This window comes from Pagrus major, chromosome 8, assembly GCF_040436345.1.
Source record: "Pagrus major chromosome 8, Pma_NU_1.0".
Lineage (NCBI taxonomy): Eukaryota > Metazoa > Chordata > Actinopteri > Spariformes > Sparidae > Pagrus > Pagrus major.
In genome coordinates, this window is record NC_133222.1 from 28,792,514 (window position 1) to 28,819,980 (window position 27,467).

At 40.0% G+C, this 27,467-nt stretch overlaps 1 protein-coding gene across 2 annotated transcripts; it reads right to left on the reverse strand.

The window, feature by feature from the left end:
• Window positions 1-2,537: 2,537 nt before the first annotated feature.
• On the reverse strand, window positions 2,538-27,267 carry chka (choline kinase alpha). 2 transcript variants are annotated; one of them, XM_073472113.1, is made up of 12 exons: window positions 26,796-27,267; window positions 25,854-25,962; window positions 23,723-23,776; window positions 16,329-16,442; window positions 15,114-15,247; window positions 13,050-13,154; window positions 12,217-12,275; window positions 12,033-12,120; window positions 8,370-8,478; window positions 8,179-8,285; window positions 7,968-8,049; window positions 2,538-6,793 (listed from the first exon to the last, which is right to left on the reverse strand). In XM_073472113.1, the coding sequence occupies exons 1-12, from the start codon at window positions 27,029-27,031 to the stop codon at window positions 6,734-6,736; spliced, it is 1,257 nt and encodes a 418-aa protein (XP_073328214.1). In that variant the 5' UTR covers window positions 27,032-27,267; the 3' UTR covers window positions 2,538-6,733. The 2 variants fall into 2 exon arrangements, with proteins under 2 accessions (XP_073328214.1, XP_073328215.1); XM_073472114.1 differs by lacking the exon at window positions 23,723-23,776.
• Between the last annotated feature and the right edge of the window lie 200 nt (window positions 27,268-27,467).

The window sequence follows — 27,467 nt, forward strand, 5'->3', positions numbered from 1 at the left end:
CACACACACACACACACACACACAAAATGCCCTCAACATCAATACAACACAGTGTATCCATTTGTTTTTACTTGTTTGTTTAACTATCTCGGTTTGTCTTGTCTTACTGTGTCCAACTTCACACTTTCTTTTTTTATGTTATGTTTTTTATGTCACACTTAGAGTGTTTCAGTGAGAGACAATGACCAATGAACTGAAAGCTTCAGAATAACAAATCGGATCTGATCTCACAGATGCTCCAATTTTTTCTTACAATCTATGAATTCTCTGACATGGCTGTACTTTGGAGCTAACAGACAGTTTTTATCTTAATTTTGAAGTGTTGTCAATCAACTGTGTGTCATGGGCTTCCTCACTGGGCAAAGTGCATCACTGATAAATGCTCCAAAGAGAGAGATATGGCTTGCATCAGTGAAAATGTTACACACCATTATGTAAACTTTTCTCCTAGTTTACTTTGTTGCACCCTGCAACCCTTTATCTGACAAACTGTTGGCACTACTGTAGAGCCATGACACAACAAAAAGTAAGGGGGGAGGATTCCCAACAGGATTGTGAGTGTGGATCACACAGATGATCTTAATTTGGTCTAAGCAGCAAACCTTTGCTTACAGAGTCATTCAACTTGATAAACTCTCGGTGCTGTAAAAGTGCAAATCTCCTGCAAAGTTTCAGACAGCGCAATGTCAAAGGATGTTGTGCTCGATGAGAGCTTGACATTGACTGAGGTGGCCTTGGCGATTGTGTGTGGGTTGTGCAGTTGGCTGCAGCTTCGCTCCACCAGGCCAAGTCTGACTCACTGCCGCATTCCACCATCTCCTTCTTCTCAGTGCCCATTAACTTAATCACCATTCCACATAAATCTGTATTGTCTGCCCTGCAGTTTACATCGCTGCTGTCCTTATCTCAACTCTCAGCTACATTTAAACAAGAAGAATATCCAAGTCCGGAGAGATCTTTAAGCTTCTTTGAACAAAAGAAGTGAAAGTTTCTTAGGGGTTAAAACAAGATCTAGCTCTAAAGCACCACAATGAGAAACTGTAGGCAGCAATCTTCATCACATCGCTCCTTCAAAGCATTGTTAAACTCAGAAAGAGATCCATAGTGTCTAGAGGATAATGGCTAATGATGAGACATTCATGTTCCCCACTGGATGAACTGCAACTTTTCCAATCAACAATTTTGCATCTCTGACCTTTTTTCTATCTGAAAGAACACAGTGTGTTTCCCATAATAATATAACATCAATATTTTGGGAAACGAACCAGCATGTACCTGTTTCCTCAGGTTGTCAATCCAAACCACACTGAAGTGACCGAGCCTGTAGTGATTGAATATGATTCTGATGGCCTTTAGGGGGCCTAGGAAGGCACGGTCAACTGCAGTCTGCTGAACAGGAGACTATAGTGCCGATGCTGTCTCAGCTGTCTCCTTAGAAAAGACTGCATTCCTACAGGCATTGTGGTCAGTGACTTGCAGATTGAGAAGAGAGTGCAGGGTCATGTGGAGCCTCAGGGGAGGGTGGGACGCCTGCCTGTGAAAGACAGTTGGCCATGACAGAAATTTCTGGTCTCGCAAGGGTACACAACTCATTTATGCTTTACTCATGGGCTACAATAGTTTAACATTTTTCAGTTAAAATGTCTTCATTTGGGAGCTTTTTCAAGCAAATATTTATTTACACGTTATATCACTATTTTCTCTTTTTTCATCTCCCTCTCTGTTTACCTAGTTTGCTTCTGCTTTACTCTCTTTTCACTCAGGCTTCTCTTTGCTGAACCATCAACCATCCCTGGCCATCATCTGTTGGACCCAACTAACTGAGCAACATTGGCATTCCTATAGACATGTTGCCAGTGTACAGCCCCAATTCCAAAAAGAGTTGGGACGCTGTGTTAAACATAATTAAAACTGAACATGATTATTTGCTAAATCTTTTTTTGACATATACTAAAATTGAAAACTGTACAAAGACAAAATATCTGCTTACTCAGAAGGCGGCAACACGTTTCAAACAAGTTGGGACAGAAGCGACAAAAGTATGTGGGATGCTCCAAAAACACCTGATCCGAACACTCTACAGGTGAACAGTTTAATTGCTAGGGTTAGGTGAGGCTCAACACATTCATGTATAAAGGATATTGCTACACCACTTCATAAAACTGTTGTTAGTAAACACGGTTCATTTGCAAATGATTGCATTCTGTTTTGAATAACATTATACAATGACCCAACTTTTTTAGAATTACATTTGACACTAAAATATCATATATGAACTGAACTGAACTGAACTGAACTAAAATATCAAATATTGAATTCAGACTGTTAGCTGCTACAACAAAAACGCAAAAGTGTCCAGTTTCACAAAGCAATTTAACTGTTATTGCTCTTGTAATAAAAGAAGATTTCTGGGACATTTCCACGTGAGATTATCATTGTCAAAGCAAATAAGCAGCCATTCCCTTAGTCACCACAGCTTGTTTGACCTTTTCTGTCAGGTGTCTATTTACCATGAAGACAAAAGAAACTACTCAACAGTCTCTTTAATTTTTATTTGTGCAAAGCAGAAAAGTACATTTACAACCAAGATCATTTCTATCCTGCGGCAGTTCACCCCAAACTTTCCAAATCACAAAGTATGTTTTTTTCTGATTACATATGCATTCAGTATAGCTGCATAGATAGCAAAGGTTATCACAGTGAGTCACATGATAGTGTTTCTGTGACTGCTATAAAGAACAGAATGTGTTCTTCAGTGAATTATATAAACACAATCTACATTCTCAGGTACGGTAAGATACAAGTTTGTCATTTTTTATATTGGAGAGAATGTTTAGCATGGCCCTCTATATTTTTGTTAGTGAATATTACATACATTTAATTACAAGTAGAAGCAGAAGTGGGCTGTTTGCTTTTTCTTTACAGGGATCCAATTACAGTTACCAATTAGATCAAAATAATTGTTTAGTGATGTTGGTTCGAAGTTTATGTGATACTGAAGGTGACGTAACAATGTAGTGTACTGGTTACAGATCACGGTGTCCATTTTTTCTATAACAAATATAAAAAAATCATGAAAAAGGACAAACAAAATACAGACAGAAATAGCATGTAGTGAAAGATCAGGGCAGATGATACAATTCAAAAGTGACAGACAAATTCTGGTTTGGTCAAAGAAAGAGCCACTGAACAGTACTAAAGCAAGGACCTTTGCCTCACAAGGGATGTACCAGTAACACTTTTTAAATTTGAATAGTCGTCCAGTATAATCCACATTCTGATGATGCGTCCCTAGTTCCACTGGATTTCAAAAAATAAATTTCAAACTATACATAAACCACATTCAATTCATGGTAATATGACAATGAAATATACAATACACTTATATGTAAAATAAAACCAACATATCAACAACTTAAAGAATCACAGTTCAACAACCCCCGAATGGTTAAACATGAAAATACTCAAGTACATATATTGTGGGTTATTTTTGTCTTGGTCCTCAGATCAAAAGTGCCACAGCAGACATTCAAACACTCCTGGATAGTTCCAGTATCAGGTGACTGGTACCCTCCCAGGAGTCACAGTATCATTTTGTTGGCTTCCATGCTAAATCACAGGGTCTTACAGTAAACATGGATGTAATAAACCTGCTACAATTTAACAGGAAGGTACATGGATATTACAGCAGCACAGTCACACTGGAGAGTTCAATGTGAGTGTGTCTTTATGCATATTTCCAAATCAGCTATGAATTATACATTTTGCTGCAAACGAGGATCAAATCCGAGCAGCATCGTGCGATACTACCTAGAACAGATACTCAGCTTTTGAATTGACTTCCGCTAAAGCCCTATCCCAAACAGTTATCGTCCAATCAAGACTTGGCAACTGTATCTTACATATTGATCATTGATTGGTGAGGATGCAGAATGTTTTGCCTGGGACACGTAGCTTTAGCTTCAGTCCTTTAGCATGTATATTGTATGTAGCCACTAAGTGCATATTTATTATATATTAACTGAGTTAACTGGAAACACTAAATCATTATTAATAAAGTCAGCCAGATATTTTTATGTTAGTTTCATTTGCTAGCTAGCCACTAGCTAATAAAATCTGCCAGTGTCAAACTCATGTACCATGGCGAGAAAAGACAAGCCTGCTTTATCTACTGCTGTCTGACATCAAGGGCCCACTTTTGAGCAGTAAATTGGCCCTATTTCCATTGTTAACTGCATATGTGTTGTGTGAGATGTGAAGGCTTGACAGGTGTAACAATATTAACTGAGAGGATAGGCTTAGCGAAAGGTCAATTTAAGTCTTTTATCCTTCTCAAAGTTAGCCTTTCAAATGAAGTCCAACAGGCACTGCTACTGTAATGGTGAACTGAGAGGTCAGCATGTGACCACTGGTACCAGTTAGAGTGGAAAGAGGAATGCTAATTATGGTAAGAGATTTTTCTGACCAAAAAACAGATAAAGTTAAAATAAACTAAAATTCAAGATATCAAAGTTTCTTTGAAAGGCTCTCAAAGCAGGAGATGATGCGTCTGTGTACAATAGCATAGAGTGTTTGGTGCACTTAACATTATTTGATGGGGTGAGGTAGAATTGAGCAGGTCTCAGGATGTTTGGGTGAGAGACAGCATGACAAATTCATGACGCCGTCACTCTGACCAGCTCTTGTTAGGGCTGCTCAAACTGCATATTCTTAGCCCCTTTACACACACACATTGTTAACCCAGGGTAACCTCAGCCCAGGGCTATACAATTCACACTGTACATTCTTGAATGTTGTATTATTACTCTGATTACCTTTGCCCTGTTTCACACTGGCACTTTTTTGCTCTATGTTTAGTTGATTTTCAGGGGCTATTCTTATCCCAGGGTTAACCTTGGCTGTACGATTCACACTGCACATCTACTAGCCCCAGGGGTAAATATCCATTCGAACATGCAGCTTACGAATGTTGTGTTACCACTCTGTTTACTTTGGCCTGGTTTTACACATTTTTGCACCTTTTAGCCATATGTTTAGTCAATTTTCAGGGGATAACACCAAAAAACTTAGGGCTAACCCTGCTCTGGAGCAGGGTCAGGAAGCACAAGGCCAAAGTCACAGTTAGCCCACTTTGGAATGTGCCAGGATTGTGCCAGTGTGAAAACTCTCTTGGACTAAGGATAGCAGTGTGAAAAGCCCAAGTGTAAACTTTCTTCTTGTGGAGCTAAGATGGTTCTACAAATGATTTCAGATCTGGGCTAAGTGCAGTCAAAAGTTCTCATATAAACAAATATCCCACTACATAGGAGCAAGCCTAAAAGGAGAATCTTTGAGGTCAGCCTGGCACACACAGGGCACAGTGCTTTACTGCTCCAGTGCTGAAATCCTTTGTTAAACGCAGTAGACTTCCACCATACTAGACCAGACGATGGCCATAACATGAGCAAATATATGTGTGAGGCGGACAAGGGGATTCACACTAATGACTCAGCTCTCAGTGGCAGAGTGGTCTGGTTCACTGATGGAAACAGTTAGAGACACATTTTACTAAATGTCCCTTTAACAGCTGTGTAGTATGATGTGACCACCTGTTATTATTCTGGATCATGGATACGATGATGAGGCAACTTAGCAGTAGGCACATGCACCAAAAACCCAGCGACATCACCAAAGAATCCATTACCACAATAAGAAACCATTTTCAGGTGCACTGTGTGATGTGTCCGTCAATGCAGTGATAATATAAAAAAGTAAAAAAGCAAAAATATGGTCAGTCAGCTCCCTTTTGTCTGAAAGCCCCAGGCTTGTAAAGCATGGCTGGAATGTGTTTTGGCTAAGTCAGACAATGAAAATGTTAATACCCAACATGTAAACTACACAAAGATGTGGATCTACTTGTTACAGTGATCCATAGTAATACCATAAACCCACCAAACGTCAAAATTCACAGCAGATCAGTGTTACCACATTTTTAGCTTGGAAGCCGAAAAGATCCAGACCTAATTAAAATGGTAAAACCTTATTTTTAATGTCTTTGATTTTGAGTTTAACCAGTCATCCAGAAAAAGGAACCTCAACTACTCACATACTTGACCCTGGCCTGAAGTAAATAACAATCATAACTACTTAAAAAAGCAGGTGTGTAATATCTAGAAGTGTAGACATCAATCCGACCTGTTGATCAAGTCATGATTCCACCAGCCAACAAGTAGGCCCATCAGTAACAGACATGGCCAGGTTACTGGCACATTGAGATCTATATATAATATACATAATTAGCGACTGCCTGCTTCTGTGAGCAGGAATCTGCCACCAGAAGTTCACATTTTTCCAACAGAGCATTTCCATAAGGGAATGATCAATACATAAACATTGATGCAATGTTAACTTTTCCAATCTAATGCTCAAAATCTCCTGCTCAAAGCGTAACCCTCGTGTGAGTGATATGGTTCGAATAAGGCAGAAGCAGAGAGCAGTGATGAAGGTTAGTACAAGTAAATGTTTTTTCTTTTTTTTTTGGCTCTTGGGGGGTTACGCAGAATAAACTTTGAGCTGTTATGGAGCACCTAGCCACGTGATCCAGTTTTGGCTTTGGTCAACACCTATAGTAGCCAGCAAATCCTCTCAAGGCAGGGTGTATAAGTAAAGCATGGATCGTGCGGTCTTTATCAGCCTGTATGTCCTCCTCCTGCTCGGGCTCAAAGTGTTGTCAATCCACCCAGTCATCGCTGCCTTAGACAGCCCACACTTTCTTCTGTCGGAAGTAGGCATCAAATCTGGCCTGGGCGTATTCCTACAACACAGTATAAAGTATACATAAATACATATATACAAATATAAATTATATTTATATTATATACTGTATATAAACCATGGCCACTGCCGGAGTTGAAGATGACAGAGAAGCAGAACTGGAACAGAGGGTCGGACAGAGGGATGGAGCCAGGAATTTTTTTCGTGCTTACTTTAACATTGCGAGATAGATAGACGTTTTTCAACATTTTCCATAATTACTGAGGGAATAACGCATTGATCTTGATGAAATCAGGCTTATTTAGGTGGCTGGTCTCTATGAGTGAGTACAAAAGGAGACAGTTGGGCCTTGGACGAGGTACTCGCTTTTCTGAGTGGAATTCTAGTTTTGGCCCTAGGGTATTGTTTTTTTGTCTTTCTTATTTTATCTATTGTATTTTTTTTCCTATTCTCTCCTTAACCTGTTTTTGTACTTGTACGTGGCTGTAATAACATTTTTATTTATGGTGTAGTTGTCCTAACTTTTGAATTGACAAAGTATGATATATTATTATAATTATAAATAATACCTAGATATTATTGTGTATATTATATAATTGTATTGAATATTAGATTGTTGATGTGAATGATAAATATTTTTAAGTAAATATTAAAGAGAAAGAAAGTTGAATTTTGAGTCTCAGTCCCAGGTTGTCAAATACTGACGCTCTGGGCTGGCAGGTTATGCTGGCCACTAACCCAGTATTTGACGACCTGGCATGGTGCTCAATAATCAACGCAACAATCTTACAAATTTCACCTTTAAAAGCTGCTCTGCAGTTACTTTCTGAGCATAGATTGTATAAGAATTCTGTAACTTATCCTGTTCAGTCATTATATCCACACTGGTAATGTTTATTTCTCAAGATTCTGTTTTGTGCAGCTGTCTTCTGCAAGAACAAATATCCCTGAAAATGTTGTGATTGTAAGGTATTTTGTCTAAAAAGTATTTTTCCAGTACTGCCTGACTAAAAAAGATACATTTGTGTCACAAAACAGCCTTCCTCTCTGTGACACCTCCTCCAACCTGTTCTTTACACAGTAAATATTGACAATACTGCTTATGTCTTACAAGCCTCCTTTATGTACATCAAATACATATTTGCTTTTCTGACTAAAACAAAGAAGTCATAAAATTGAAAAAGAAGCACTGAAGTAATAAAGCTTTTACTCACCAGGTATCCAAACTTGATGGTGGAGAGTCGGGCCTGGATGATTGACCACAAGCCCCAGAAGAAGTGGGATGCCAGAGAGAACCTACATTCAAAAACACATGGTGACTTTGATATGTATGCTTTCTAACCCTTCTACTCTATTCTATTGCACTTTTGTCTTTTAATGTGCCACGCTGTGTCCATTCACACCATGCTTTACATCTGAGCTCACCTGTTGACCTCTACGTAGAGCTCCTCCTTCATTTTCATTTGGTCCTCTTCACTCAGGTTGTCAAACCCTGGGTCAGACTCCCGCAAGTAGCTTTCGATGAAGAGGAGCTGCACAGAGTTGTGAAAAGTTCACACCGGTTAGCAGTCAACAAGTAAAATCTAATAAATAAGATGTGAGCGTCTTATACACACCTGCTGAGCCTTTGAAGGGTAGGCCTGAGGATTCACTTTGAAGAAAGGAAACTCGTCACAGTTGTAGTCATAAGTCCATTCACAGAAGTGGTTGCCAATATCAAATCCCCTGTAAGGTTAACAGATGGACAGATTAGAAATGACTGATGATGCCTTTACATGTAGATATACTTTCTGTTTGTCATGTTGTGCATTAGGGTTTATATTGTATTACTCGTTTTTCAGTTATACAATATGTATATTATTTATTGTGTTTTTGAAGAGTGGTAGACTACATAGAAGATTGAAGGTTTTCCAGTGGCAACGCAACGGATTACACTCTATTGCTATGACACAGTTGCTGTGACTCGACTGCACGTGGTTGAAATGCGCCAAACTACACAGGCTTCATAAGAGTTCCAGACTTTAGACAACCAAGCCGACACTGGACACCCACTGGACACAGGAAATTACAGCTTCCTAGCCTGTTGACAAGATCCACATCAAATTTGATCTCATTGGCCTTAAAACCTTGATAACGCTTTATGGTGAAGATCTTGAGTTGTCATTGGTGATTGTGGCCGTGGCAACAGGAAGTGACACTGAACTTCTTCAGGCAGTGTCCAAAACACATTAAAATGTAAAGCCAGGTCGACTGGTCAATATCTGGCAAACAGACGCGGAGTAGGGAGGGCCTGTTTAATGCTGCTTGCAGCTTTAATATTGTATCTCAATTATTTTTTAATTGTTTTACTGCCTCTGAGCGAGTAACGTTAACGTCACATGTTGAAGGCTGAGCAAAGACGAGGGCTATTGTGTCAAACCAGACCAAGACATACAAGGATGTGTGTGGCTTTCACACCTACTTAATTATGGTCGATTCTTTGAAACCCTGCATTGTCTCCACTTTTCTAGGTTCTGTTTGTTCAGGTGAACATGAGATCTTGTTTGTTGTTCCAAGGAGGTTTACTGACTACTTTTCCAAACCAGTCCTGAGGCCTTTTGTGCTTTGCAGCCAACTGCCCCAAAGCCCTGTGGTTTATGGGTTAAAGGTACATAAACACAGCTGATGCTGGTTCATTCCTTCCACCTTAGTGTCAAGCAAGTGGAAGAAATGACTGTTGTGATGTGACTTAAGTTGATTTTTTTTATAATTAATTAAACACATGAATGAAGTTATTCAGATATTGTTGATAATTACATAGAACCCCATAAGTTGTACACTCTAATAAGAAACTAGAAGACATACTCTGTTAATTAGAAGTGGGCATGTGTCAGTTATTGGAGCATTTATACACTAAAGATAATTCTGTCTGTGTGTGGGTGTGTGGGTGTGTGTTGTGTTTGGTGAGGGAGGGGGTTGAGATGAGTGTGTTATGAAAGTACATGTCTCCTGTCATGTGGTTTTTGTCTTGGATGTGCAAATGTATTAATGTTTCACGTTTCGCCATCTGTCTCTGAGGATAGAATAAACTATTTTATCCAAGACAACAGGCCCCATGGTGGAAAGCATGAAATTAAAAGAAGATGAGTCGAATTAATAAGTAATTAAAAACAGTATTCAAATAAGGGCTAGATGGTAGTAAACTGATGGGCATTTGTAGCAAAAGGTGTGAACAGCATTGGACTGGAAAATGCTATTTAACAACTAAATTGTTCTGTTCAGTTGTCTAAATGTTTTGGGAATTACTCTCTCTGTGATTTATACAAGAACAAATGGACACAGACCTCGTTGTACCAATGCCCTTAAGTAGCACTTGCATGTTAATTCCCACACTGTTATCAGCAGCTGGGAATTGCCCCCAACACAAAACCTCCCACTGCTCTGAGAGAGTCTGCAAACCAGACTCATCCCCCTCTGTTTCCATCTCTATCTGACGTCACTCAATGAGAAAAAAAATCCACAGTATATGGGTCTCTGTGCCGACTGGGGGGCGTGTCCTTCTTGTACATACATGATGGCACACGTGCTCACATGTTTGGCATGTGCGTGTGCAGTGGGTCTTTTGTGTGTGAACAGGGTCACGTGGTTGCTGAGGAACATATGAGGAGACTTAAAGGGGCCACGCTGAAGGGAGCTGCAGGGGGGCTGGGAGTGTTTCTGTTTGTGTGTGTGGGAAACAGAGAGAGACTGAGCCAAGCGCAGTGTGTTGAACACAGCTTCTCACAAATGAACTGGTCAGGGCACACACAAATGGGTTCAGACACCCAGACATTTTAACATATTTGAAGTCACTCAAAAGGTGCAGAAAATAACCATTCTATTGTTGTCTATTCTCAGTCGTGTTCACAACTGTAGAGGAAATCTACAGCAACATCATTTTCATTACCAACATTTACAGTCCTGCATAAGGTCTTTCCATTGCCTCCATCCTGTGTCCTCATTGGCGTGCTAAATTCTGGTTACATAACAGCTACAGTGAATTTTTTAACAGAGGGTTATGAGTTATGAATAATGACTGCTGGTAGGAAATATTGATGAAACACAGACACAAGCCAGGCTGCATTCCTTTTCCTCTCGTTTTCCCGCAGATTTTGCTTTCTTTTTGGATCCCTATCTGGGTTGGTCTCTTTTTGTCTCTCACGCTCTCTTTAACATTCTGCCTCACTATCAGCCTTACTCCCTCCCTCCCCACCCTCCCTACATCTCCTGCTACTGCAGTGCCAAGGTTAGTTGTGAGGCAAAGAACTGGCAAGAGGATGAGGGGCGGTGATGTTGTGGTTGCAGCTGAGGGAGATTCATAAGAAATGCCTTTCAGTCCGTAGAGTGTTTGGATCAGGCACTACTTGGTGGATTACTCACAGTATGGAGACCGAAATTGTTCAGTAATGAATACATAAATAACTCATTATGAAATACATAATCACATGAATAAATTCTGTAGTATATAGAAATGAAACAATAATCTGTGAAATGATGTAATGAAATGTTTGATGACATTTGTCCATGCCTCTTAAACTAGCAAACTCAAAACACTGCAACCGGATTTAGCCAGTTAGTTCCTTTCAGCTACAGCAACAGCAGATAAGAAGAAACTAACGTATCGTTTTTATATATTTCGCTTAGCAAGCCTGCACACGCTACCTTAGGAGCTGGCTAACAAGGTAGGTGAAGTTGTGACCTTTGTTCTGTTTTCTCAGCATCAATGTGAACAGCCAGTATTCACAATGTTTGCTAGTATCTATTGGTTAGAACAACCAGGAAGACTGTTTTTCTTTCTCAGAGGGTTGTATTTAGAATCACAATGCTAAACTAAATTAACCAGCTAGCTCATGTTGTGAAACTGAGTAATAATTCATGCTCACAACCCAAGCAAGTTAGCTGGCTGGGTAGGTAGCATACACAGCATTGTCAAGCTAAATAACCGGAGAGGAAAGTTGCTGGTTTGTTGATTCAAAAACTACAAGGGCCCAGGCTCGATTCCAGCTCTTTAAAAAAAGTATACAGTAGTTCCATTTAGTACCATTTAGTTTTGTGTAAAACTGCTCAGTGAACTACATCCTCTTGCACAATATGCATTATCAACAACAAGATGACTACCAGTATTTACAGGTGAACATATTTTTAATTGTTCATGGACAACAATGGAGTTCAGTGGCACAGAAAAGTGAGATGTATCAGGCTTTTGATACACACTCAATACAATCATTAAAATCAGTGTGTTGCAGTAATTGCTAACTTACCTGTAATTGTAGCTGCTGTACTCAAAGTCAATGAGCATCAGCTTCTGTTTGTCAGAGCTCTGGCGACCCTTCAGCAGCAGGATGTTTCCTGAAAGGAGCACATTCAAATGTTATTTTTAATTAAAGAGGAAAAAGCTCATTTACAGCACAAAGGGTCCACTGGCATCTACTGTATATGTTTTACCTTCTTGACAGTCGTTATGGCAGAACACTACAGGAGAGTGGGTGGACTCCAGCAGAGACCTGAACATATACAAGAAGGTTAGAGGTCAGAGGAAGATCAACCAGCAGGGTTTATACAGCTCCTTCTGGATATTTCATCTCTGAGTTTCACAACATTAACATTAATGTAACATTTAAATATTTATGAATAGCCTCTGGTGATCCCCAGTAGAAACTCGCTAAAACTAAAGGAATAGTTTAAACTAATTTTCATGAAATATGAGCAAAAGTTATTTTAGAGACAACAGATGGTGGTTCCTTTCCATAACATTCACAAAGTGTTAAGGACTTGAAGCCACTTACTACTGTATAATTATATTGACCTGACCATTACACGTACAATATAAGGTGTGTTAATGGGGTTGGTGCTTCATATTGTAAATACTTACTCTGCTAATCAAGATGCTTTTTTTTTGTTTTTCAAAATCTGCATTGTGTTCTGATCTTTACTATGAAACAAAAGCAAACAAATATTTTTCATTGACATGTCAGACTTTTAATTTTTTATTTACTGGCCTGCTCTTCTTTAGCTCCACATGTTTAAAACATGAATAGATCTGAACTTTGTGGTCTGTCGTGTCTCTGAAAACATTTCGCCTGCAAGTTAGTCTGTTTTTTCTGTGAGCTCTAAATACCACCGTAGGACCTACACACCTCTGTTCACTCTGTAATATAACACAGTGTTTGGAAACTTAACATGCATGAGTCATATGTAATGCACTCTAAACCGTGTGTGTGTGTGTGTGTGTGTGTGTGTGTGTGTGTGTGTGTGTGTGTGTGTTTGCAGAAACATACTTGAGAATTTCCATCTCCTGTGGCAAGTTGTAGCTGAGCAGGCGGTTGAAGCGACGCAGGTGGGACTCTCTGGTGAAGTTCAGCCTCATCACCTGGCTCAAGTACCTGTAGAGTGTTACACACACACACACGTAGTTAGTCCATTGTTTCCCAAAAGACATGTGTTTCTTATCTGAAAAAGTGACACGGTGAAGTGTGACTGTTCTCTAAATACATTTTAATGTCGACCTGACACAGTGATAAGCATGACAGACCACAGCTTGGCAGTCAGTAAATAAGAGTCAGAGGTTATGATGACCTCACTGGAACTAATGACTAAATACTTGTGTCTACAAATAGTCAATAATTTCAATACGGCGGTGTACTTAGTACTGATTGTAAAAATAAGAATGATAGTTTTACCAATATTAATTATTGGAGTGATAACAGCAATAATTGATAATAAATCATCATTAAATCACCATTATCACATCATAGCTAACACAAAGCTGTGACCATATGTCTAGAGGTTGGATTTGTATAAAAGCAGTCCCTGCCAACTCTATCATGATATCTGAGACATGATGAAGAGTAATTCAGTGAAGTCATCACGGGAACAACAGACAGCATTCAGTGACGGTATGAATCAGGCTCTGTGTGGATGCATCAGCACTCACAAGACTATGAAATGTGATTCCCAGATATCTCAGTGTACAAGCTGAGTGACAAATAGTGTGATGCATATCATTACCACATGGGCTAAACAAAAACGATTATCAGCAACACATAATAGTCAGGTTTCCATCCACGTGTAGCACAATTTTTACGTATATTTTTTAAAAATCTGAAAATATCCTTTATCCGCTTGCTAACTTTGTGACTAGTACTATACTAAAAGGTATACTTTGTAAAGTATGGCTAACATTTGAAGGTGGTTCCAAAAATATAGGAGGCAGTGTATCATTAGAGTAGCTGACAGCTGCTACTCTTTGCAAGCTTTCCTTGTTTATAGCTAGCTACCACTGGCTAATTAGCTCATGGCTCAGTTAGTTGTGGAGCCAGCAGGCCTGGTGTGATTTAAGTAGCATACAACAAGATGAACTAAGCTAACAAGCTCATAAAAGTGACATCTGCTTTTTGAAGCATTTTTTCTTTCTACAAGGCTGATCTATCTTCTTTCTTTCTTTCTTTCTTGACATAATGTAACTCTTTTCAAATATCACTCAGTCCTGATTACCAGCACTGATAAGTTTTATCAGGGGAACAGATATACCTGGAAAAAAATCTTTTCAGTCATAAAACTAAATATCATCCAACAGCCAGGGTCTGCGTGCTGTTGGCCTACTTTAATTACCAGGCCAAGTCCTCAGAGAGCGATAGAGCACTCTCTGCTGAGGAATTTAACACATCCACAACCCAAATGTGTGTCTGAGTTGGCTGTGGCTGCTAAGGCTTAGCTTCTGTTCAAATTCTCTGACATGTCTTTAAACAATTCAATGTTACCTCAATTTGATATTATATAGTCCAGATAATAGGGAATCCTGCTTCCATTAAATTATCTTTTGTCAAAAAAGTAAAGTCAAATCCTGATAAAGAATGATGATGATGATGATGATGTAATACTACATATTATGATTGTAATCTCTCTTTCTGACATGGAAATTTTACAGAAACAATCACATGGCAGGACAAACAAGTAATGTATTAAACACATAATTTTGGAAGCGATAAAGCATGACAGAAAATCACTGGAGCAGGACAATGGACTTTATCACCACAAGCTGACACACATTGTGCAACGTAAACAGCCAACAAATAAACTTCAAAAGGATCTCAAGCGGAAGAGCATAATGATAAGCCACCAGCCACTTCATCATGAAAAGATAAGTAATCAGTGCTGTCAGACTTGCTTTTGTAGGATTCAAAAACCTTGGTCAAATGGTAGTTTCAAGTCTGTTCAGTCTTTCATCCCCATCTCTCATTTCAAGAGAAGAATGAGCTTCAAATTATCCCTAATGATTAGAGAAGACACAAGCTGGGGCAGGATAGGACAGGGCAGGATGAGACAAGACTTGTGTAACTTACTTGTCCATCGTTCCAAACAGCCACTTGGGTTCTTTGTTGAAGGGCATCCTCATTCCATGAAACTTAGCCATCTTCTCTGCAACCTCGGCTGAAATGCTGGGGTCGCTCAACTCACAGGTGTCCAGTTTACGGCTCTGTCAACAGGGTATTATAAATGGTTATTAATACAGAAAAAACAAAGTATATATAGAGACACCAATACCAGATCCAGTTTAAAGAACCCCAGACCAGCCAGGCTGGCAAATATGAGCCAGCTATGTTTAGTTTACTGGTTATGAAATCTTATGTGATATCCCGGTATTCAAGTTTAACAATAACCCTTAATGACAAATAGTCCAGTGCAGTTTAGACATGTCTTGGTCATCATTGGGGACATAAGAACAAGGAGATGTTTTTCCTATATCTGGTTTTGGACGATAAGAATGGCTTTGACTTTCTTGCAGTACATCCATGTTCAAACAAGATGACATGAATCTGCCTGAATTACTGGTGGCTGGTCTTTTAAATTGTAATGGCAGCTACAAGAAGCCAACTGAGGTCAACTAGATTTTCCGATGATGTGTAAAATAAATTGCATAACAGTATTGTTTGGCTACAGAAGAGCAGATGTTTTATGGTTTATTAATTATCTCTGAACATTAATCCATGATGCATCATTGAGCAGTACACACACCAACACAGCGTTGCATCATTTATTCCCCAGCTGTCAGAGCTTTACTTTAACTCTTGGAGCTACATGCCTAATCCACTACCATCCTGCAAATGAACCCCCTTTATATACTGAAGATCGGTCTCTTGATTGAATTCAGATCATATATAACGGGACAAAATAACGAGGACAGGTTACTGTTATGGTTTTTAATACTAGCACCAAATGATACTTTTTGATATTTTTCAGTACTCTACTTTTGAAATGTATATAAAAAAAAGCCACTATTCTAAAACATTAAATACTAAACATAGGCAGCCATACAAAATGTACATTTGGAGATTCATTACCAAGCTCTTAAAAGTCCAAGAACAATGTACACAACAACATCGCAATATAAAAAACTTAAAAACTTACTCCATAGAATTAAACTGATACATCACTGTCTGACAACAAAATGTTTACATCAGACGTTTCACAATGATTCAATTTATCACGAAGAGCATAGCATGTTCCTATTATTTTGTCCAGCCCATATGCATATCAACAATAACATGGTGACTTACAGGGACGTACTGCTCCAGTCGGCCCTGAGGGAAAATACCATAGAGTTTAGGTCCAAGCTCCCTCTCCGCCAAGATGGCGAACATGACACTCTCCAACACCATGGCCTCCGCCCCCTGGAAACAAATAGAAAGAGACTTAACAGCTCCACCTTTCAAGTATGAGAGCAGTCCACACCACCACCAGTGCTGTAAACGCAGTAAGAACAGATTAAGACGTGAGACAAAGAGCTTTTGCTGGTCACAATGTTTGAAAACATGAAAGTTAGATAGAGCGAGGTAGAGTGAGTCATTGCCAGCTCATTTAGGAACCAAAAAATGGGTTTGATATGACTCATTCATGTTAACATCCTGAATGAAGTCCACCTGTTTAAAATGAAGAATCAGGGGGGTTTAGCTTGTAATTTCAGAAGTGAGATTCTCCAAGGGAGATTTTTGTCATTTGGTGCCCTAGAACACACAAAATAACTCAAATGTATCTTAAAAGTTAAGTTCAGAACATCCCATAATTCCAGTTTATTACAACTCTGATCTAAATTCATGGGGTTTAGCAATGTTGTTCGTAACATTTCAAAACTGAGGTTAGGGTTAGGGTTAGTTTTCTTTCTAGGCAGAATGCCTGATGTCTCACATGAAAATGTTCGAACATTAGTAGGCTGAGGTGCATGTCTGAAAGGGACTCAAGTGGAAATCAGGAGGTGGAGGGGAAGGATGGAAGAGTTTGAATGCTGTGGTCGGGGTTAGCTGAGTTTGCCTGTCAGAGTGGTGAGGAGAACACAAGAGGTAGATTAAAGCTTCTAGGGAGAGTTGGCCCACTCAGAGCACCAGTCACTGTTGAAGCTGCAAAAGCAGACAGGACAGCCTTGTCTTTCTCCTTTTATCTTAGAGACACAAAAAAACTCACACACCAACACACGTAGCCTGGAGCCCAGGAGGGGCTCAAGGTTAACAGGGAGACTTTCTCTCATACCAACACAAACAAGGGCCCCGGAGCTTGAAAGACTCAAGCTGTGTGCTGGCTCCTCACCCACTTGATTCTGCTCCAGTCTATTGTGTGGAGAAGACAGAAAACCAAGCTTCTCACCAAATAGGAAGGATGCCATTAACTAAGGAGAGAGATCTCAAACTAATTAGAACAAGACAAGTAAGTTAGTGAGCAGGTCGTTCTACAGGTGATTTGTTACATGGGAAACTGAAACTCCCATCAGGGAAGCTGTATTTCTACTAGCCTGTGTTTGAGGCAGAGTTGCAGTGAGACAAAAATAGGAATTTTGGCCTCAGTAACATTAAACCTAAGTAAATTTACACTTGTTAGTTAAAGTCAAACTATGAATACTACCATGTAGCTCATAAACTAGCAAGCCGCTAGCCAGCAAGAAAGGTATTTTATATTACTTTTCATGTTTTGACCCTCTATTTGCCAGTTGGAAAAAAAAGTTGAAAAAACTTTCTCCAGAAACTTTTTTGGGTTTAACTCAAACAATGAGAGCATACCTGTCAGCTCCGCCTACATGAAAGGTAACTAATCTGCAAACAGAAGAATGTAAATGTTTGATGTGGTAGTTGTGAACCTCAGTTAAAGGGCTCTAGTTAGAGGAAGAGCTTTGTCAAGTCTGGTTAGGGCACAGTGATGTCATCAGGATTATCTTTGAGGTTGTTCTCATTTAAAGTTACCATTTGTCCTCAGTGATATGATCACAAGTGGGTCACAAGTCAATTCACACCATTAACTTGCCTCTTGTGAAAAGATCTCACTTCTCTGCTCTATGTGCAAATATACACCAAATAGTTAAGAAAGTTTTGTACAGTTTTTTACAAGTTTTGTTTGGATACATGCCAAAGAATGTGCTTCAACCTGACCATCCAGCGGGAAGCCAGCTCAAAGGAAACAAAATTGCCTGCTTTGTGGCCTTGGAGATGTGACACTGAACTTGAACCATACAGAGAAGCTTAGTACTGAGCTCTTACTTCAGGAGACGCTGGTATCTCTTTTGATATCTCTTTTGGAAATTAGTTGGAAAAGCTGGAATAAAACGTATACAAATGGGAGTTGTGGGATTACCCAAGGTTTATTAACAAGAATCAAGGTCAGAAAGAATTTGGTGGTGATGTAAGTAAACCTGTATATCTTTGTAAGTCCTTTCCATTTTAGAGACTGCTGTCAACCAGCCGACATACAGCACAGCTGGCAGATACTGACAGGTTGTCTTTGAAATCATGATTGAAAAATGTCTTGTTCAGCCTATATCTCAAAGGAAATGATTAAGGAACAGGGCTAAAACTAACAACTGTTTTCATTATTGTTTCATCTGCTGTTTATATTTACCATTAATTGATTAATTTGATCTCTATAAAATATCATTTATCACATATCATTACCATCTAAAGCCCAAGGTAGCATCTTCAAATTGCTTGTTTTGCCTGACCAACAGTCAAAACCCAAAGATAATCACAGTCAATAAACTGGAACAAGCTATGTTTTTCCCTCTTGAAATGATTACACTTACTCAATTATCATAATAAGATCCTGTCTATCAAATAATCAGTGAATAGAGTTCTGTCATCTGCAAACAAACTTCCATATTTTAATATAGGGCAAATTCTGAGGATACTGCAGTGTAGATGCTGGACGCTCAAAAGCTGCACTCTTGACTTTAAAGACTATTTGAATTGAGTATCAAGCTTATAGTATGATACGAGTTGAAAATGCATGAAAAACTGTAAAAATGTATGAGAACATTCAATCCACTATTTTAAATGAGAACAGTTAATGTATGAAAGTTATCAAAAGTCTGAATGATAGCAATAATGTCCTAATTCGGCTAAATATTTACGTTTCCATGTTGAAAAATGTGGGCGGAGTCTAATGGTTCCAGCATGCACACCAATTACATGTATGTGAGCTTTATAAGAATAAAAAGTCCAGTCCAAGATTTTTGGAAATTATAGATAACTTATTCAGTACATATCAACTGGATCAAGCCACATTTGATCTTTACTTTTTGCATGAACAGTGTTCAAAGCAAATAACCACACTGCAAAAACATCTTCAACAAATAAAAACCAGCATGAACCGTGTGCAGCACATTCTGAATCTTTCCCAGGACATTTGTTCAGAGAATGCACACCGTCGTTATGTAATGCCTTATCTGCAGAATGCTGATCACATGCAGTTTCAAATCCCCAACGTGAATTATCCACATTACCATAATCATCTTGACACACATACTGCCAGACAACAAGCCAGCTGGCAGCCTACGCATAAAGTAGAGCAAAGACTTAAACTCTTATGGGGCCGGCTTATAGGACGCATAGTGACTCCTCTGACGATATTCTAGTGACTCAGCAAGTATATCATCTTGGTTACTGTAGAAGTACTAACCTAGATCTGCAGCAACCAGCACTCATACAGACTATTTTTATGTATAAGCAGAGTTTGGTCAGCTTGTTGTAACCTACATTTGCTACATGCCAAGTTGACAGAGTTCAGATCAAACTATCAAGTCAGGGATTCAGTTTGTGTGTAATCTAGGGATAACCTGTACCTTGTAGGGATAACCTCTACAAACCAGCTTCAGTCTGGGTATCTGAGGACAGGGCTGAACAGCAATACAGCAATAACAATGTTAACTATGCTCTTGTGCAGTACACCAATTTAAATTAAGCCTAAGCAATAAAGAGTGATGGAAAATGGTTGAAAATCATTAAAGGTTGGGTGTGGTTTGATCTGATTTTATTGAAAGTGATCAAACAACCCATCAACTGCCACAGGAGCAGTTTTTACGTTATACTGTAGTTATTTCAACCCAAACTATGATCTTTTCCTAAACCTAACCAAGTTGGTTTTGTGACTAAACCGAATCGAACTGCGGCAGCTTCACAATATTAATAACAGTCCATAAGTCATAATACATCATAATACGTTAACTGTTTGTAAGCAATCTGTATTGTTAACTTAACTTGCTCTTAACGTGCAAGACTGACTCTAAAGTGGTGGGTAAAGCATCACAGTTTGAAGCTTAAGGCCATTGACCAACCTGCAGTTTTTGATAAGATGGGAGCAGGGCTGGGTGATAAGACAATAAAGATAATCATGGCAAAATAACTTTTCCTCCATAGAAATATAAGACATGGTCGATCACATTGACAGAACTCATTCCATCCATGTTTTGACAGACAACACGAACAGCCAATGATAATGAGAATGGCCCCGTGCCGAACCAATCATGTGGCTGGAATAGAGTTATAGCCACGTCAAGTTAGATTGACGCACACAGCACAGAGCGCAGGAGAAGTAGCTGGCAGCCCCACACGTATTAATGTTTGGGCTACTGCAGTCGTGTACATCAGTACGGCAGGAGTGGGAGTGAGAGGAAAGAGAAAATTTCGACAGAAAATGGTAACTTGAGCGACAGCGTTACCAAAGAAGATGACCCAACGGCTCAAAAGATAAGGACACTGTTGAAGAGATGGGTCTGAGGAATTCAGTAGTGTGGAGTTATTCTGACTATTCAAAGTCCGACAAGAAGCAGAGTAGCGTGCACTGCCAATTGTGTCAAAAGCATGTTCCCACAGAGTCAGGTAATACCACTAATCTTTTTACCATTTGAAGCAGTGCCATCCTCTAGAGCACGCACAATGCAAGACTTTACAGTCCCTACCCAAACAAATGCTGGTGGTCCCCCTAAAACAACCAGTGTGACACCTGCGCAACAACAACAGACCATAGTATCCTCTTTCTCTAGCGCCATGCCACATGACAAAAAAATGAAAAGACACAGTGATATCACAAATGCAATAGCTTACTTTATTGCAAAATCAGAATAAAGATTTTAGTTTGTTATATATACCCATTTATTTATTTGAAATACAGTTGTTTAATGTGCTACAGTACATTTGTCATGTTCAACTTCTAACAGAAAATGAAAATTAACCTTATGATATCTCCACATCTCACTAAGGAGTAAAAAGGCGTAAGCTTAACAGAAATAGTGATTTGATATATATCAATATCGACTGATATGAAAAAAGTTATCATGATAAGATTTTTTGGGGGGCCAGCCATCCCTTTGTCTTGTGGTTTATAGGCTGTAACAGGGTTCCACGCAGTGGCCCGAGTGGCCCCTTATCGACTGTCTGACAGCCCTGCAGTCGTACATCAACCTCTGTTTAATTTCCTCTGACCTATTTTAAATGCCACTGCTTGTTTTAGCAATCTGTTTGATTTGGCTCACTCTCCCAGACCCATTCAAAAGTTAATTATCACCAAGTCAGAGATGTCAAGTCAGCTTACCATTCAGAAACAGAAGAATTTCAACATTCTTAGCAAGGACCTCCTGCCCTCTGTTTCCTGTTTTTGGACAGGAAACAGACACTTCCCATTGTAAATCTGAATATCCTTTTTGAATGAACTGGGGGTCTCACTGCTTAGTCATTTCAACCTCCATATTACATTCAGTCTGACAGCTGAAGTAGGAGTTGGGATCAGGTACTCTCTAGATATCTGATTAATTGAAATGGTTACATTGGTCCCATATCAGTGCTGATACTCAGCTCCCAGATATTAAGCGGCTGGCCTTTGAGTGATGCAGCAGGTGCACTGTGTACTGCTGACAGCTGCTGCTTTAACCTCAATACTTATCTGCTGTGTTATGTGTGTCAATAAACCAGTAAGGGGATAGATTATTTTGTAGACTGTTGAAATCCATCTGGACTGAACAGCACCACTGTCACACATGTGCTCCATTCATCTGTCTGCAGAGGCGAATTCATGCCAAACACTAGTGATAAAGGCTTGAATAAATACAGCATTACATAACATCCACTGGCGAACAGCATAGGCATACTATTAAATACATACTGTATATTCTATAAACCACATCAGTAGGCAGGGCTGTGCAATTTATCAAAATTATATCGTTATCATCATGTGAGACTATATATATAAATATGTCTTAGATTTTGGATATCTTTATATTGTGATATGGCATAAGTGTTGTCTTTTCCTGGTTTTAAAGACTGCTTAAGCTGATGTCATTTTCTGTACTTACCAGAACGGGTCAGGACTTCAGACTCACTTTTTAAAGTGGTTGCACTGGCGCTCCATCTTTCTTTCATTCAGGTGCACCAGCACATAATTTAGGTGCACTCAATAATACATTTTAACTTAACTGTTTATGTAGATCACGCACTTTTGGACTGGAGACAGGTGGAACAGCTACCTCCGTCAATGATGTGTGGTGAAATGTTTTGTGGACTACAAAACTTCACGTGACTTTCCAACAGTACTTACATCTGTATAGTTGTACATCTGTAGTTACAAATCTCTTGTAGTAAGTACATGTTGTAAGTACATGGTTACTGTCATTTTCGCGCTGTCCACTGTAGGTTCATTTACATCTACAGTCTATCAATATGTGTGCTGCTATGCAGTGGTGACACGTGAATTATTCTCACAGGGAATCATATGGTGTCATCCAATCTACTCCAAATAGGATTTGCCTTGACCAGACAGCATTGTTAGAGATGGTGGATTGAGGTGAGGTTATCCTGAGACACCGACACCAGGTCAATTCTTCATTAGCCTCACTGCTAACTGAAAGCAGCATTAGAGGGAAGAGAAGCTGTCGAGGACAAGCAACAACAGCTATCTTGCTTGATGACCTCACCCCAATCACATGACAGGGAGTTGTGATTCAGCCTGGTGATGTGAGGGGTCAGGGGTCGTGATCACATGACATGACGCAGGGTGAAGGAATTTCTAGGTCACTCTGTATGACGTCTGGCCGGGCTTCAGGCTGCCAGCAGTGACTCTCTGAACAGATTGTATAATGGTTTTACACAAACTTGTGGATCCTATTCCTGCTCCAATGCATGCTGGCATTAAAGCAAAAGGGGGACATACCAAATACTAAGATTTTTGAATTCACGGACATTTTTCAAAAATGTAAATTTTCACTCAAACTGTTAAGCTGATCACGTTCAAAACAAATGCAAAATAGAAGTACTGTGGCTAGTGGTCTCACACTTTTTGACCCAACAGTACACTAAATGAAATCAGTGACTGTAGCATTTCCCAACTCAGTCTTTACAGTCATGCTGTGCCAGGTATTAGTAAGGGGAGACAGGTGTTAAATCGATTCTGAACTTAAGTTCAAAAACCTATGGGGTTATAAAAGTTCAGCCTTCTCAATAATTTCCCGGGAACAACTGCTGCTTCACGAGAATAGAAGACTGAAGCAGATCAGAGTGAAACCCCTTACCGACAGGGAAGTAAGAAGAGAATTTACAGAAACAAAAGAACGTTTTGAGACATCCATGGACAGCAGGACGACTGTTTGTGACTGAATGGACACTGGGTGACATGCTGTATGGTGGCACCATCATCAGTTACTTACTTGGAAGTGATTTTCTTTGTTTGACTGTCTGGAATCCCCTTTATTACAGGACATCTATCAACAAAAGAAAAAGGAAAGAACTATCCATGAATACATGTGAAGCCTTCTAGCAGCGTCAACATCAAAACCTAGCCATGCCTGCAGTGCAGACAGTACAGTATAAGCTCAAACACACACAAGTCTTTTGGACAGGACAGTGCAGAGGATCGGTGAGAATAATCTCTGCGCTGCCAGCCAGAAAGAGAGCAGAGACAGCAGTGGTTATCTCTGAGGAGGAGGGATGACACTATGTTCTATCACCCATCTGTTCGTGGGTGTTGCATTTTACTGTTGATTACATATTAAAGCTTTGGCTAAAAATATACATATTTATTTAGTGAACCTACTCATTATCCAACATGCTATTCACATATTTTCCGTGCTGAGAAACGCTGTCTTCAGTGCAGTTAGGCTTTGTTTAATCATTAGTAGCTGTGCACTCTGACAATGACATCTGAGTTCCGTAATCATATTAGCTTTTTGATTAGACGTCACTAATGCCTGAGAGGCGGATCTGTCCTGACGGAGATGGCTGCAGTTACCTTGGTGAAGGACTCAGCGCTCCCAATCTCTCAGACACCCCTCGCAATAAAAGCTAACTGCTTATACAGCCATTAGCAATTATACAAACTTTGGTTAATACTTAATTCGGGTCTCATTGCACCTGTGGTTAATGGCACACATAGAAAATCATTACTTAATGGCTGTAAATGACAAGATTTAGGGCTGAGAGAGAAGCCCATACTGGCTGCATCTTTGTTTCGGTCTTCTATTTATCACAGCAGGCTGGCACAAACAGCATGTGCTACAAAAACTCAAAAGATACAAAGTCACGCACAAGATTAGAGTGTTGCTTCCAGAAATCTTGAGCAAATGTTTTTAAAGTCCTTGAACTCTTGTCACTCAATACTCAGGAGAAATCAATGTGCTGCTACTTGAGATGGTGACTAAGTGGTTATCTTTGGGGGAGCTCTGCTCCACATAGCAGTACTGCACAATGTGTCTGCCGTAGAGGCAACTTGAATTATGAACTCTGGACACACCAGCCACATCATGTAAGGAGATAAAAAGTCACTATCGCTCTGTGTTAGATTTAACCACTGTAGAGCTGCAACAAAACATACATTATCTATCTGACTTTGTGCTAACTGTGAAGCAACAACAAGCCAAACTGCATCCTGGTTAATGACTTTTCCTCTTGCGGTTTTGTTTTTTTCAGCTGAGTGAGCTGCAAAAGTGCAGATTCATCTTCAGGCTTCTTGGTTTGTCCACTAGTTGACTTCTTAATGATTAAGTTTCACAAGGCAGGGATTTAGAGAAGAAAAGAGACAGACAGGAGAGGTGTTTCAGCACTTTGTTTTCCCTCCACACTGTATCTTCCCAGCTTTGTGCTACATGAGTGTGTGTTACGTCTTTGTATTAGGCTGAGATTTCAGAGATCTCATACTGTACCGTGTTTTTTGGTGGGTTCACCTGGGAACAAGAGTGCCCAAGGCACGCTCCTTTGGGAAGCCTACGGCAAAGAACACATGCATGTACAGCCATGGGGGTACATCACCATGTACAACAATGGCTAAACACGCACACACACATACATACACACACATACACGCGTGAAGGCATAACGGCACATGCATGAATACACTTACATAAGCATACGACCTGCGGACGCACACACAGCAACTTCTGGTGGTGGTCCTGTCACATCACACGGTGTATGTATTATCATTTGTCCTCATTGACTGGTTTCTGTGATTATCGACTCAAGCTGCAAAGTGTCTGTGTAAGTGTAATTTTGACCCCAGTTACATGAGTCATGTCTGTGATAAAGGCGGACAAGTCAAACAATCAGTGTATGATTTGTACATTTCTGCTGTTAGCTGTGTGTGCTGTATAGCAGCACTTATCTTTGTTAAACGAAGAAGTTATTACAGACTAATAACTACACACAACTGAGGGGAACTAGTCTCTCATATACGACAACACATCCTTGTGGAGAGTTTGGCTTACTTGCATCTCTTTTGTTCCTACAGTAACACACCAGTGTTTAGCTGTTTGGTTAATAATATGTGATGAGTGATGTGTTTCCCACCTGCAGGATGGCCCCATAAAGGCGCAGCAGGATGCTCCTTGGCTCATCCCCAACAGTGTCCTGGCTGTCAGGGAGGCTGCACAGGAAGAGCTTGTTGCTCAGACCACCCCTGGAAGACAGACGGTCAGGCGGACAGTGAATAGAAATCCTTCTCTTACATGTAGAGACTTTGATTTTATCATTCTTATTAACAATGTTTCCGCTCCCTGTTTGTCTTTATTAGATATTGCTTCGGAAAGGTTTCTGTGAATCTTACTGTAACTCTTATATCTCTCTTTATCATACTAAGGGTAACATACTATACAATAGAGCTTACTTCAAATTGCCTGTAAACCCGTACATAAATTATTGTAGTGATTTGGTAGCCCTTTCAGTTACATGCTGTGCTGTTTAAACAGAGAATTTCAGAAGAATTAAAACACCAGGATTTTGAGAACATGAGCTGAATACCTTTTGGAAACAAATCTAATAAGAGACAAGTAAAATAGCTGCTAAAGTAAAGTAAAACACCATGACTGGACTCCAGCGTCCCAACACACCGGGGGAAAATCCATCTGAGAACAGAAACTTGGCACTCCATCAATGTTTTTAAAACGATAATTCAGTATCTACAACAGCAGTAAAATGTCTCCCTGAATTGGGAAACAATAATCAAGACTCTAACATATATTAAAAACCTGCCGTCTGGTTTTGGGTGTGTTTGGGCGTTGGCACATTGACAGTGAATTACAGTCTGACTCAAGGCTCTTAAATGACAATGACATGAAGAGGCTGAGCCTGAGCAGGCTATGTCTAATGATTACATAGTCTCGAGAAATAACCTATTGTTTTACCCTTTAACGCTCTACATCATGAGACTGGGCGGTATCGGAGCAGTCTTATCACTCTAGCTTCAACCTACGGGGCCTATTTCCATCGATCAAGCAAATGAACACGCTGTACCTTATGATGGTGATATGGAAATCGTCCTCAGACAGGCTTTTCCAGGCTCCATGGAGGAACTCTCTGCACCACAGATAAGCCTTGCGCCGGGTGTCCAGGTCGGGCTGGTCGGGGCAAACCAGCTCCTTGCTGTCTTCCACGGTGTCGGGCTGAACCTGCAGGGCGTTTTCGGTCACCAGCAGACCCAGTGACATGGAGGGGGAAGAAGAAACCCCGTTGATAAATTTGGTTTTCATTTTGGTTTTGAGAAAAAAAAAAAACCAAGAAGAAAAAAGCTACTGAGCTGAGCGGCCCCTGAGCGACTGGGCTGTGAGTACTCTGGTTTGTGACGCAGGAGGATTTATTTCGCTTATTCGGTGACAAATGTCTCTTCTGTCAGCAAATAAATGAAGGACAGAGTTGTAATTGTATCTGTTCTTTATTATTCGTTGGTAGAATACGAAATGTCGTTTCTTCTCTGAAGAGAGTTCAGAAAGCGGAGACGAGCAGCTAGTCTGGATTGAGACCGTCTGTTGGCGAGGAATGAATAAAGTATGAGCGACGCGCCGCTTTACAGGGAGGGCGGGGTCACATGACACGTCCGCGCCCCTTCTCTTCGCTCATTGGTTAACTCGGACACAACCCCTCAGGACCAAAACAAACCCGACGGTGCGTTCAGAGACTGTCGGACAT

Bases quoted from the DNA above. Each gene is read 5' to 3' on its own strand.
- chka (XM_073472113.1), bottom strand. From the start codon at position 27,031: ATGAAAACCAAATTTATCAACGGGGTTTCTTCTTCCCCCTCCATGTCA. The intron at 13,155-15,113 runs GTAAGTTACACA...AACACTCTACAG, and splicing joins CTGTTTGGAACGATGGACAA to GTACTTGAGCCAGGTGATGA. The intron at 8,286-8,369 runs GTGTGTATAAGA...AACTCTGTGCAG, and splicing joins ACCCTTCAAAGGCTCAGCAG to CTCCTCTTCATCGAAAGCTA.